A 14,561-nucleotide genomic window follows, 5' to 3' on the forward strand; every position below is an offset into this window, starting at 1 on the left:
TATTGGCTGGACAGCCGCAGAAAAGTTGACCAATGTAAGCTGTGCGGCCACACAGCTTATATTGGTCAACTGCTCTCATCCAATCACCAGCTCCACTTGAAACTCCGCTTGGCGCTCGCGTCTCCAACCCAACCGCACCCGCCCCCGCCCCCCTCCATGCGTGAGCAAACAGCTGACAGACTGTCTATGGTAGCTAGCTGGTAGCGTCAGATCAGCAATGGATAAAGCAATGGATAAAAATATAAACGACAACAGCAAGCGGCCCCTGCTTACCTCTACTGTAAAGTTTGGACGCAAGAGAAAGTCTGTGGAGGAAAGATCAGAGATTAAAAAAAAATGTGAAGAACGCCGGACTCTAAGTAGGATAAATATAGCGTCCTTCATTGACCATTGGAGAAAACTTCAGGGAGATCTGGGGCTGAAAACGACGCTGACACGGATGACTTTTTGTTGAGCAGGTAAACATTTATTTATTCTTTTATGGTGTGACGTGTTACGTGGCTTTTTATCAGTTTGACAACTTGCTCATGCTGCCGGTCGGCATTAGAATGTTAGCCGTTTAGCATCGCCGATCGCGGTTCAAAGTAATTATATTTCTTGTTCGAGGTTTCTGTTCGAGCCGATCGGAATTTGAACAAGATGCGCTGCGTGCTGCATTAACAATTACTGAAAACCTTAGCAATACTAGTAGTATTATAATGGTGGTGGGGAGTTTAGAACATTTCATGTGTTGCTTATCTTGCGTTGACGTGAACTCAAACGTGACATACGTCAGGGATCAGGTAGCACAGAGGGGAGGGGGTGTGTGTGGAGGGGCGGGATGAGTTTTTTAAAACTTCCCTACCGTCTCGACCGATTTTTAACATCGTATACCATAGCTTTAAGGGTTTTTTTTTTCAGCCTGATTCTTCATTTTACATTCTGGGGAATAAAATTAAACAGCCTGAATATTCAATCTCTAGTGGGCAGGGGAATAAAAACCCTTTCCGCTGATTGGTTGACTAAAGATTAAACCATGGCGTTATCAGTTGTTACGCGCAACAGTACCTCCAGGTGTAAACGGGGCCTTGCGTTTTGTTCAATCAGATCACAAGTGAATGACGCTTCTAAACAGCGTCTAAAACGGTTTGAGCTCGTCCACTTTAAGTGGTAGACGTTCTGCATAGTGTAAACGCTCATGTGGTCAAAATGCGTTCGAACAGCCACAAAAGAGAGAAGGGTTTGTCTTACGCCTCCCACCAAAAAAAGCCAAACAGGTGTGGATGACCCTGACTAAAACAATTTTTTTTAAGTAAAGTATTTTTATGTTTTATGAATCAAATGTTTGTACTGCTAACTTATATTGAATCTTTTCAAGTTTGAAATAACAGCTATTAGTTAAACAAAATAAATTATACTATAAAATTATCAATGACTCAAAAATAACACTGCCAAGCAATGGAATGTGGCCCGCTGGGAGCCAAGTTCAAAAACCTGGTATTAGCAAACCATCAGGCAAAGTTAATAGAATGCATTGGTAATATTAAATAAGTTAAATGTTGTTAATTTTAACTTTTTCTTTTTTTTTTTCAGACTGTGGGAGAGGAAGATGTTGATGATGGTGTTGGTTTATAGTCCTGACAGATGACAATAAGCCTGTAGAGGTTGAGGACGACCACTAGGAAGTTCTTGATAGCAAAGAAGACCAACATCTGGTGGAACACATCAAAGTATATCATAACAATAAGACGCACCACGAGAAAGGGCCCATCCTGGATAAACAAACTCTCAACGATGTTCCAAATATCTGTACTGTGTCTTGACAAGAGCAAGATGCAGCAGCCTTCTCCACCCATGGGCTCATCTGGGTTCTGCGGCCGAGATGTCACAACTGTAACATACATGAAAGAGAGAAACAAAAGCTGTGGTTTTGAACTTAGTATTCATCAAAGAATCCTAAAAAACAAATGCATTTCCATTTCCCGCATAATATTCCAGTTTCCACACAAATATTAAGCCGCACAACTGTTTTCAACATTGAGAATATATGTTTCTTGAGCATCAAATTAGCATATTAGAATGATTTCTGAATGATCATAAGACAAGACTAGAGTAATGATACTGAAAATTCTGCTTTGATCACAGGAATAAATTATATTTTAAAATATATGAAAAAATAATATATGAACTGCCACCTTAACGTGGTGGAGGGGTTTGAGAACCCGAATGACTCAAGGAGCTTTGTTGTCCAGGGTTATATGCCCCTGGTAGAGTCTCCCAAGGCAATGGGTCAGACTAAGAGTGGTTCAAAAAACCTTATGATTAAAATTAAATCGAAGCTGGGGCTTCACCCTGGAGTCAGGCCCGGGGTTGGGGCTCGTATGCAAGTGCCTGGTGGCCTCCCCCCACAGGATCGGCCGGGCTCAGCCCGAAGGAGCGATGTGGGGCCGCCTTCTTGTAGGCTCACCATCTACAGGGGGAACCGTAAGGGGGCGGTGCTGAGAGGATCGGGCGGCAGTCGAAGGTGGGGGTCTCGACAACCCCATCCCTGGACATGGAAACTACTTGGAACGTCACCTCGCTGGTGGGGAAGAAGCCTGAGATTGTGCATGAGGTTGAGAGGTTCTGACTAGAGATAGTCGGGATCACCTCTACACATGGCTCGGGCTCTGTAATAACACTCCTTGAGAGAGGATGGACTCTTCACCACTCTGGAGTTGCCCATGGTGAGAGGCGGCGCGCTGGTGTGGGTTTGCTTATAGCTCCCTAGCTAAGCAGCCTTGTGTTGGAGTTTACCCCGGTGAACAAGAGGGTCGTTTCCCTGCGCCGACGGGCCAAACGGCAGTGCAGAGTACCTGGCCTTCTTGGGTCTCTGCGAGGCTTGCTGGAAAGTGCTCCAACTGGGGACTCAGTCGTACTACTGGGGGACTTCACCGCCCACGTGGGCAGCGACAATGACACCTGGAGGGGTGTGATTGGGAGGAACGGCCTCCCTGACCTGAACCCGAGCGGTGTTCAGTTATTGGACTTCTGTGCTAGTTATCGATAACGAACACCATGTTCAAGCATAAGGGTGTCCATCAGTGCACTTAGCACAAGGAACAACCTCAGCCGTAGGTCAATGATCAACTTCGTAATCCTTTCATCTGACCTATGGCCGTATGTCTTGGACACTCGGGTGAAGAGAGGGGTGGAGCTGGAACTGATCACCACCTGGTGGTGAGTTGGATCTGATGGCAGTGGAGGAATCTGGACAGACTCGGCAGACCCAAGCGTACTGTAAGGGTCTGCTGGGAACGTTTGGCCGAGTCTCCAGTCAGAGAGATCTTCAACTGCCACGTCTGCCGGAGCCTCGACCGGATCCCGAGGGAGGCTGGAGATATTGAGTCCGAGTGGACCATGTTCTCCACCTCCATTGTCGAAGTGGCCACTCAGAGCTGTAGCCATAAGGTGGCCGTAAGGGGCGTGATTGGGAGGAACGACCCCCCTGACCTGAACCCGAGCGGTGTTCATTTATTAGACTTCTGTGCTAGTTACAGTTTGTCCATAACGAACACCATGTTCAAGATTATGGTTGTCCATCAATGCACATGGCACCAGGACACCCTATGTTGATGATCGACTTTCATCTGACCTATGACCATATGTCTTGGACACACGGGTAAGGAGAGGGGCGGAGCTGTCAACTAATCACCACCTGGTGGTGAGTTGGATCCGATGGCGGGGGAGGAAGCTGGACAGATTCGCCAGACCCAACCGTACTGTAAGGGTCTGCTACTGGGAACGTTTGGCCGAGTCTCCAGTCAGAGAGATCTTGGAGGAGCCTCGGCCGGATCCCGAGGGAGGCTGGAGATATTGAGTCCGAGTGGACCATGTTCTCCACCTCCGAAGCAGTGCCTGTCAAGGCGGCCTTCCTGGGAACATGTTCTGGCCACGTCCCACTGGGAGGAGACCCCGGTGAAGACCTAGGAGGCAATCTCCCTGTCTCTCTCTTGAAACCAACACTGAAGTGAATTAAACTGCAATTCATCTACTGACTGCTTTAGGCAGGCTGCAAAAGTGAGTCAAATCTGCATCTCCCCCATGTTAAATTGCCCAACTTTACAGCAGAAAAAAAACATGTTTACAGCCTAAAGCAAAAAGTGGTTTTGGTCTTTATAGTTTATTTTGCCCTTCATGACAACTGTTAGGTGGGTGAATTTTTTACTACTCATCCGTTTAAAATTATATTAAGCCTGAATAATTAAGGGCATGGCCACTTGAGTGACAGGTGGATGGTAGCCGTTTGTCTGCTGTCTGTTAAAGTCACACTCAGCTAATTCCAGCAGCTGCTGTAAATACTTGCCATCTCTGCCGCATTTGTGCTATTTCCGGGATTATTTCATAGAATTTAATACACGCATTATACCTTCGCCCATGCCGTAGGATTCCATTGTTGTAGAGTATGAAGAGAACAACCAGCGCTTTGTTTCCAGTTGTTTTTCTTGCATACATTAGCATTAATGGATGTCTGACAATTTTGTTGCTAAAAAGAGCTGGAGGAAGTGTCTAGGGAGAAGGAAGTCTGAGCATCTCTGCTTAGTCTGCTGCCCCTCGACCCAGCCCCGGATAAGCGGAAGAAGATGCATGGATGAAAAAAAAACATTTAAAATTGTATTAATATTTCAGAATATTACATTTGTAAGTTCAAAATCAAATAAATGCAGCCTTGGTGATCATAAGAGACTTTTTTCATTAAATTTATATTTTAATTCAGTTGCTTGTGTACCAGAGAATCTTGGTCTACTCGCCAAGTTTTAAAGGCTAATTGCTCGGCAGGAAATCATGTTTTGTATACAGTTCATGTTTTCACCAGTTCAATAAAAAGTTACTTTGTAAAAATGTTAATTTTTTTATAGTTGAAGATGCTGGATTTTACTAGAGTTGAAAAGGCGGTCTCTTCAGTTTTGGCAGAGGGCCACAGAGCACTTTTCTTGAAATCAATGACTAAATTTTAAACGACCTATATTTGATTTAAATGAAATTTTGTACAGAGCATTGAGCAATGCAAGTTTGCAGAAGTGAATAGTCTGTTGCACTTATGGAAAACATGTTGCATTTATGGAAAACATCTCAAAAGATCCGAGAAAATTCACCCCTTTCTTCTTTCTATGGGGTTTGGTAATAGATACTGTACATGTACTGTAGTTGCCAAAACTCTCATTCCTCAAAGGGGAACAGGAATGAAGCATAACTAAACAAAAACACATGCTGTGGATCTGCAAATGACTGAAGCGCTACTTTGAGTTACATCCCAAACCTCTGGTTTGTGTGAGATCCAGGGGTAAGAAAAATACTTTTGATGGAGCAAGATGAAAGATTCCACAGGACAGCAGGGTCATTTGAGGGATCCTGAACCATTTTGAAGGTCATTTTCTGTTTTTCAAAGCAGTATCTGTGACGTTTGATGGTGGGGTGTTAAAGAAGCACGTTAACACAGTTAAACACGTTATCACAAACCTGCCAGGTGCAAAGGAAACTGCAACATACTCCACGTCCACACTGCCAAGATTACATACACCAGCTGATGGTTGTTCTCCCTATAACACAAAGTGAAGAATGTGTTATGCAGATTTGCACAAAATAATGTGCAAGCATTTACATGTGAGTCTAACTCTTATCATAAATATTAGTAGGAAATTATGACTGGTATAACAGAGAGCAGATTCGCAGACACCAATACTTACAGTCTCTTTGTTTTCTACCAAACAATTAACTCTGAATATCACAATACATGACCATTTGTGTTCACATGACACATAACCTCAATGTAGTCACATTATATCTGTCAGCGTTTTTTTTTGCAGCAGAGAATGTAAAGAAAAATGAAAAAAGTGGAGTTTTGTGGATTAAATATACAGTAAATACATACAAAAATAAAGCCTTTTTAAATATAACATAACAATTTGTCTGTTTTTTTCCTAAACCGGTTATCTGAGAAAATGGCAATTTTTTATTTGTCTCATAAATATACGGTACAAAAATATTGAATAATGTGGTGTAATGTAATATTTGCTAGTAAATGCCAGTTACATTAGCCTTCATTTTGAACTTAACAGGTCTGACATTCATTGTACAAAACACAAATTGCATTTACATTAAATCATTTAGAAGATGTTTTTGTCCAAAGCGGCTTACAACTGAGGAGAACAATAGGGGCAACAATATGTAAGTGCTGTAACAAGTCCCAGCTAGTCTAGCACAGTGCATTTTCTCCCTATAGAATAGAATAGAATAGAATAGAATAGAATAGAATAGAATAGAATAGAATAGAATTAATTAGTCAAGTGTTAATGAAAAAGATGCATCTTGAAAGCGGCTAAAGACTCACAGCTCGGGTTGAGTTAGGTAATGGCAGGTCATTCCATCATCAAGGAACAGTCAAGGTAAGGGTTAGTGAAAGTGATTTTGTGCCTCTGCACTGGCACCACAAGACGCCGCTCACTTGTCGAACACAAGCTTCTGGAGGACACATAAGACTGAATAATGAAGTAATGAGTTTAGTTATAAGGGGGCAGAGCCAGTGGTTGTGTAGGCAAACATCAGTGCCTTGAATTTGATGCTATTGGCAACCAGTGCAAAAGTTTGATAGAGAAATGTCATTGGTTTTTATTATTTTTTCAGTTAAATTGTGATGAGTGATTTATGACAAATATGATTTATTGAATGTTCAGTGACAGCAGTTTAAAAAACAAACAAACAAAAAAACAAATGCTGATCTTTTCAGGCACAAATGGCACCTGAGAATGGACTGGACAAATAATCATCATTGAAATCCAGAATACAGCATTGAGCACACAATGCACCCAACATCAATTGTTAACTTTTTCACGACTTCACACTTACATAAAATTAGAGTGGATAAGATTAAATGTGTATTTGGAGTGCTGTCCTGGGGGAGGGCTCCTAGCTCGGAGTTTGGCCCGAACTAGTGTTGTCAAAAAACTCGGTACTTCGGTACCAAGTCGGTACTAAAAAAAAAAAATGTTACGGTACCAGCTTTTCTAGGTACCGAGTACCAGGTTAATCCAGTTCTGTTCTAGACGCGATGTCTGAAACGTGCACAGTTGCGTCCTCTTCATAACGCTGATATGGCTCTCTCTCTCTGAATCCACTTGTTGAAACGAAAGGAGGAAAGAGACACATATGGAAATATTTTGGATTAGGCTAATGTCACGTTGCCATAAGAGGCCGATTACATGCAAATTCGCAATTTCAAATATAGGCGTGATTCAAGCGCGCTCATAATAAAAACTCGTTGGCGTTGCATAGCAACGACAGACGCCGCGTGAGAGCAAGCGCTTTGGAAAGAATAAGCACGCGCAAAAATATAATTAAAAAACACGCGCGACATGTGAACGGCCTCTAAAGTGCTTTCGGGGTAGTTTTACGAGTACACGAGCACAGTAGTATCCACCCGACACCAGAGTACTATGGTATTAGTATTGTCATTTAATGTCAATGCCAGTTCTAGGCGTATTCTTGCCTTTATAACTCAGCAGGTTTAAAAAGCCTTTTTAAAATTAAATATGAATGCAGTTTTAGATTAATAAAAGGACAGTCAAGTCAAATAAAACATGTTTTATGGTAATGCTACAAAGATACCATTCATCAACATTACTTAGTTATCAACACATTGAGTGAACAATATATTTTTACAACATTAATTCATGTTTGAAAATGTTATTTATTACAAACACCTGATTGTTCATGTTTGTTCACTTAATTCATTGTGCATTAAATAAATAATGGATTAAAACTTTACAAACAACTTTAAAAATGTGTTAGTGTATACTACTGTTTATTTTAGGTCATTTTATCTAATCTTTTTGTAAAGTGTTTATAATACAAATGTACAGTTTCCATACTTGTAACCGTGATAAACACTTAAATATATGTAAATTTAAACTAAGCTTTGGTACCGAAATTGGTACCGAGAACCGTGAATTTTAACTGGTATCGGTACCGAATACTGAAATTTTGGTACCGTGACAACACTAGCCCGAACCCAGAGTACTCCCCTCATTTAAGTGTTTAGGACTGGAAGTGTGGAGAAGGGGTGGTGGAGGGATGCTACTAAACTATCAAAGGAGTGAGGTAAGATTGCTGAATCTATATACACATCTTATCATTGATTGCTGAGTGCACTCCACTCGTGTTAATTAACTGAATGTGCTCCTCCTGAACTTTGTTAATAAAACATCATTTAATATACTTTAAAATGTAATGTATTCTTGCTAATATGGCAAAGCTGAACTTTCAGCATCATTACTCCAATATTCTGCATCACACGATCCTTAAGAAATCCTTCTAATATGCCGATTTGGTACTAAAAAATATATTTCTTACAGCTGAAAAAAATGTAATACTTGTGGAAACAGTGATCAATTTTTTTTCAGGATTCTTTGATGAATAGGATTCTTGCCTTCAGGATTCTTGTTTGAAATAGAAATAGTAACATTAGAAATGTCTTTACTATCATTTTTGATCGATTCAATGCATAAACGAAAGTATTCATTTCTTTAAAAAAATAAATATTGATATAATTTGAATGGTAGTGCCCATCAAAAATAGTATGTGAACTGATATTCAGACAACCTTTTGTCTATTGACTAAGAACAGGAAGTACCCACTTGACATCAGAGAGAGTTTCACTAGTGAATTCCAGAATGTCTGCCGCCGTGCCAACGAAGATGAGCAAAAGCTGAGACAGCTCGTCACGTGTTACTCCGCCTCCTAGTGGGAGGAGCCACTTTCCAAGGATGAGAAGAATAAGCAGAACTTGATGAAGAGCAAGAATCCAGTCATTCGGACAGACAGATGTGAGCATGCGCTCCAGGTGCTGAAAAACATAACACAATATTATTGTAATATTTTTGTTTAAAGTTGACTTTCACTGTTTCCAGATCAGTTTTCTTTTCTCTGTGTTTATTTGTTACCATGGTTTTTGATTTGCCCTCATGTGTCAAAACGATGTACCTGTTTTTAATTAACTACCTCATTTCACCCCTAGTGTTTATATATAGCCCTCATTTTCAGTAATCTGATCTCGTCTATGATATGTGGCTGTTCTATTCGCTATTTTAATTATCTATTTGCTGAGTTTATTCAAGAAAACTGCATGCGTATAGATCCTGCCTTTATTTTACATTTTATTGCAACCATATAAAATGAAAAATGTGACAATAATACAGACACAGACATAGGGCTGGGCGATATATCGCACGATATTGTTATGCGCATCTAATCAGTAAAGCCGGTTCCTTGATTAGTAGTAAATCATCTTCACCTGCTTTCAAATTGACGATATGAGTGTTAAATTAACACTCAAGAGTGTTAAAGTTAATGAGATAATTAAGTGATTAATTTAGTGATGATTGAGCATTATTGAAGACACCTGATGACATTTATAAATTGCTAAACATCACAACACTGAACATAAAGAGGAATAGTCACCAAGAAACATGAATTGAAATTCACAAAGGTATGAATTATATTAGTAAAGAAGATGATTCAGCACTTCTACACTTGCATTCAGAATGCAAGTTACTTTGGATAAAAGCATCAGCACAATGGATAATTTGTATTTTGTATAAGATCAAATTTACAAGTGAAAGAGAAGGAAACCCAAGAAGAGAAAATATCTAGTTTTCCTGATCTCTGGACCAGCAGAGAGTGGCTAATAAGGTCCAAAAATCATTGGAATGTTGAGATTTAAATCTAAATATTTTATTATCTATTTAAATCTGAAGTAACGTTATATTTTAATTCTATAAAAAGACAGAGGAAGTGAAAGGCAAGACAATGCTAAGGAAAGAACATTTCACAAGAAATGAATGACATCACAAATTAGAAGCACATGTGATTTTACACATAGCAGATAGATTATAGTCAGAGTGTTAGTTACTTTTTTTAAAGTAATACAATAAACCGTAAATTAAAAGCTTAAAATAAAAGATTACCTTTAGCGTTTCATTAACCTTAGTGCCATTTGAAGGCAATATGCTCTTGACATTCTCCCAAGAGTCCAGTTTCCTACACTGCAAGACACAAAAATTACAGAGAAGAGTTTAAGGAGAGGAAAAAGACACTCAGAATATAATCTTATATATGAGCATGATTAGGTTAAACTGACTTTGCATATGCATAGAGTTAGTCTACCTAAAAATTAAAGAAAAAAAGGGAAAAAAGCTATTTTGAAGAATGCTGAAAACCAAAGAGTTTTTGGTTCCCATTGAAATATGACCGAAAAAATAAAGTGGAAGTATATGGGAACTGAAACTTATCAACATTCTTCAAAAATATCTTCTTTTGTGTTTAGCTGAAGAAAGCAAGTCATGCGGGTTTGGAACGACATGAGGGTGAGTAAATGATGACAGAATTTTCCTGTCATCATTTTGTCCTCACACAAAAATGAGTCAGAATAAGAATGTGAATAAAATAGTGTTTTGGTTAGTACACATGTTAAGGGTTTACTAAAAAACAAACAAAAACAATACACATATTTCCACATAAAGAAAGTCATAAGTTTGGATCGATAAGAGGAAAACACGTCAAAAGTCCACTGAAAGAATGTGTATGGAATAATACCTGAGGGTCATTGGCTTTGTTTTCCTGATGATGTAACTCTAGAATCCATATGGATGGAATAATGCTGATGAGGAACAATAGAATGGCTGGAGAAAACCTGAAAGATGACAGAAGATGGGTTGCATAATTTTTACAGAACATACATAAATAGGCCTACACTTAACTGGGATGACATTATCTTATTGCAATTGTTTCTTTCAAGCGGATTATGATTAAATGGATAGTTCTCCACAAAATTAAAATTCTTTCATTAATTACTTACCCTCATGCCATTCCAAACTTTCGTTTAAGTTTAAGACTTTCATTCATTTTTAGAACACAAACACAACAACAACTAACACCCTAACAATTGCCTTAAATGCATGATATTAAAATGATATCAACAGACAAGTGAGACTGAAGAATTATTTCCCCCCACCCCCATTTCATCTCATATCTGGACATGAGGGTGAGTAATTAATGACAGAATTTTTATTTTTGTGGGAACTAACCCTTATCATTGCTGGAGACCACTCTGATTATACTAAACTAGAGTCATGGTGTCTTACATCCTTTACTCAGTCAGCATTAACAATAGGTCTAGCAGGATGTTGGTGAGGGGGAGGGAGGGAGTGAGGAATGTCGATAACTTTTTAGGAAAATTGAATTTAAAATGTTACTAAAACATGAGCACAGCACAAGAGAAGTAGAATAAAAGCCATGTAACATACATTCAGATATTGAATAAAAGTAATTTGCACCAAGAGTGTGAATCCATCCAGCAGAAAATGATCAACAGCTGTCGTGAAGCAGCTTCTGTCAGCAGCACTGTAAATCGAGTATAATAATGTGGTGTCACTCACCATTTGTAGTCTTTCCCTTTCCTTCGTTTTAAAGTGACGAACATCTCCACGACCAGAGGAAGGTAAAGTACAGTCAGTAACCAGTACATGTTGTCATTTTTCACCGTTTTCACTCTCCAGACGCCGATGAGAGAGACCAGAATGAATAAGGACCTGGTTATGATCGCGCACACGAATTTAACTAAAAATATAGCTGCAAGCAGCCATTACCGGGGCCAAGCGCAATAAGCGGCCACATATGCCAAAATGGCAAGGAGTGGCAGACCAACTGCAGCAAGGAGCAATTACGGGCATTTTGAGAGAACTTTGGGCAAATGGCTAAAAAAATCACATAACCATTAACTTATAAGATGATTTAATGGGTTATCACTTTCGAACAATAGGTGGCGCAGTTACGAAATAGATGTGTGGTCAGAGTGAGGTGGCAATGACACATGCACAGTTTGGTGTCAAAATGTGAAGGCATTGCAGAGATAAAGCCTAAATTGTAATTTTGGCAGCATGCCTAAACTTTGATGCTGTGTTATACGAAAACAGTTTCGTCTATCGTCACGCAATCCATAACTTTTAGTCGGCACGGTCTGGAGATGATACGATTCAATTTTCGTGAAAATCGGACAAACGGTCTAGGAGGAGTTTGAAAAAGAAGGTTTTTCAAAGAAATAAAGACGGCGGACAGGAAGTTTGGCTGATTATGCAAAACCTGATATCTATGTTTTCGGCATAACCCAACGAATCTATTAAGATCAGTTTCATTGCAATAAGCAAATTTATTCAAAAGTTATTAGCGTTCTCAGAAATTAATTATAACTTTTGACCAACAGGTGGCGCTGTCTCAAAATCCTTTGAGTACCTTCAGGGCATGCTGCTTATGGCACACACTGAGTTTCGTAATGTTAGACCAAAGCATTTATTTAGTATAGCATTGTATTTCACAAAACTGTATTGAAGTCAATGGGAATTTCACGTTTTGTTCTATTATAGCGCCACCAAGAGGCTCAGTCCCACAATTTTTTGTGTGTGTCCTCAGAGTGAACCCATACATATGTGTGTCGATTTTGGTGAAAATATCTCAATTCGCTTCCGAGTTATAAACATTTATATGAAAAAACACGTAAAAAATGACTGACACATGACTTTGTTTGAATTTTACTACCCCTTACTATCAATATTTTCGCATTTGGGCATTAGCATTTAGTTAACAAGCTATGATTCCGTGTTTCTGACGATGGTTTCGTCTCGATCGGAGCAGCGGTTTCAAAGATATTGCCACGTGTTTTTTTCGCGCTAAATCGCTATGCTACGCCATCCATGAGACGAAACCCGACATATTTGGTATCGTTGGACTCGGCAACAATTCAGGACCTCAGAAAGATGACTCCCATGAAAATAAGTGTACCACACCCAAAGTTATAAGCGTTTGAAGAAAAAAATTCACCACTAGGTGGCGCTGTTTCGAAACTTCTCAGGCTCCTTCAGGGCATCGTACTGATGACCCATACCGAGTTTCGTAACAATTCGTTCATGCGTTCAAAAACTACAGCATTTTAGCACATAATTCAAAATGGCCGACAGCCAAAATGGCCGATCTGGGAAAATTGGATATCAGTCGACTCGGCATGATGCCCTGAATCTAACAAGATGAAGTTTATGATTTTTGGACAAACCGTTCAGAAGTTACGAGCAAAAATAGCCATTTTTCATATCTCCGGACCACTAGGCGGCGCTGCGCCGAAACGCTGCATGTAGCCTCAGGTCATGCTTGTGATTACATGTACCAAGTTTGGTCTGAATAGGATGAAGCGTTGCGGAGATACAGCCTTACGTCTTTTTTCGCAAGCGTTACGTAAAATTAGTTTGTGCGTTTATCAAAAACCGTTAGGCGAATCATCTTGAATTCCATAACTTTTTGTCAGCACTGCCTGGAGATGATCCGGTGCGATTTTGGTGAAAATCGGACAAACCGTCTAGGACGAGTTCGCAAAAGTACGTTTTTTAGAAAATTCAAAATGGCGGCCATGTTTTTATGACGGAAAATGACGTCATAGGGTGCGATCGAATCGGCATGAGCTCAGGAACAAGAGGAAAAAAGAATTTTGTTGATAGGCCTTACGGTTCAAAAGTTATTAGCATAATAAAAGTGAAACTTTGGACAGTTGGTGGCGCTAAAGGGAATGAGTTAGAGACACCAAAATTGGTGTATTTAAAGTTGGGTCTGTCCTCTATCAGAATGTCAAACCAAAACAACTTTCCCGCAAACCGGTCTATGGGCTGCCATAGACGCCCAGTCGGAAGAAGAATAATAATAATAATAATAATAATAAGAACCGGAACAGATACAATAGGTGCCTCCGCACCTTCGGTGCTTGGCCCCTAATCATCGTAAAGACAACACAACAGTGTCCCGGCTTTGTGCGGTGTAAAGTGCGCTTTTGGAGTCCAGTTGAGTCCCCGGTTTATGTTGAATCCTCCCACCAGCGTCAGTGTGTGAAATGAAATCGGAGGTGAACTGTCCTGAAGACAATGAACTGACACGTTTTGTATACAAGGTCAATAATGTACTTTTATTGTAAATATGGATGATGTCTCTTTATATTTTAGCATAAAAAGAAATAATTTATACGTTTTTATTTATTTATTTTTTTTTTTCAAGATCCTCCAAGTAGTGGCCATTTGGGGGGTTGGGGGTGGGGGCATTTGTCGCGGCTGAACTTCAAGCTCCACTCATTGGCTCAGTAAGCAGCCAAAACGAAACGTGTTTAATTTTATGTGACCGGTAGAGGGCAGCATTTAGATTTCTATGGGCCAATGAAGTGCACAGATTTCTATTGATTTCTCTTAAATTACGGTCAAATAAGATTATTGATCTATCATTTAGCAGTGTGGAGACAAAGTACCCCTCTCCCTCCTGTGGTGGTTGTCATAAAAACAACCGCTAGATAAACACAACACCAATAATTTATTACAATTACATAGATTATTACAGAGATTACGAGATAAACTTGGAGTTACACAGATAAACTTGGAGTTACAGAGTGGTGGTGGTCAATAGCCTATGTAAGCATTTTTTTTTTTATTGTATGCAAGTATTCCCTGTCTTTATTGCTACTC

The 14,561-nt window shown here is 39.7% G+C and overlaps 1 protein-coding gene across 1 annotated transcript; it reads right to left on the reverse strand.

Annotated features, from left to right (window-relative positions):
- Nucleotides 1–1,350: 1,350 nt before the first annotated feature.
- On the reverse strand, nt 1,351–13,989 carry tmem26a (transmembrane protein 26a). The gene is made up of 7 exons (XM_039670287.2): nt 13,826–13,989; nt 11,451–11,635; nt 10,609–10,705; nt 9,981–10,058; nt 8,652–8,860; nt 5,479–5,558; nt 1,351–1,870 (listed from the first exon to the last, which is right to left on the reverse strand). The coding sequence occupies exons 1-7, from the start codon at nt 13,829–13,831 to the stop codon at nt 1,569–1,571; spliced, it is 957 nt and encodes a 318-aa protein (XP_039526221.2). The 5' UTR covers nt 13,832–13,989; the 3' UTR covers nt 1,351–1,568.
- Nucleotides 13,990–14,561: the final 572 nt, after the last annotated feature.

This window comes from Pimephales promelas, chromosome 15 (assembly GCF_988280905.1).
Source record: "Pimephales promelas chromosome 15, fPimPro1.hap1.1, whole genome shotgun sequence".
NCBI classification, from domain to species: Eukaryota; Metazoa; Chordata; class Actinopteri; order Cypriniformes; family Leuciscidae; genus Pimephales; species Pimephales promelas.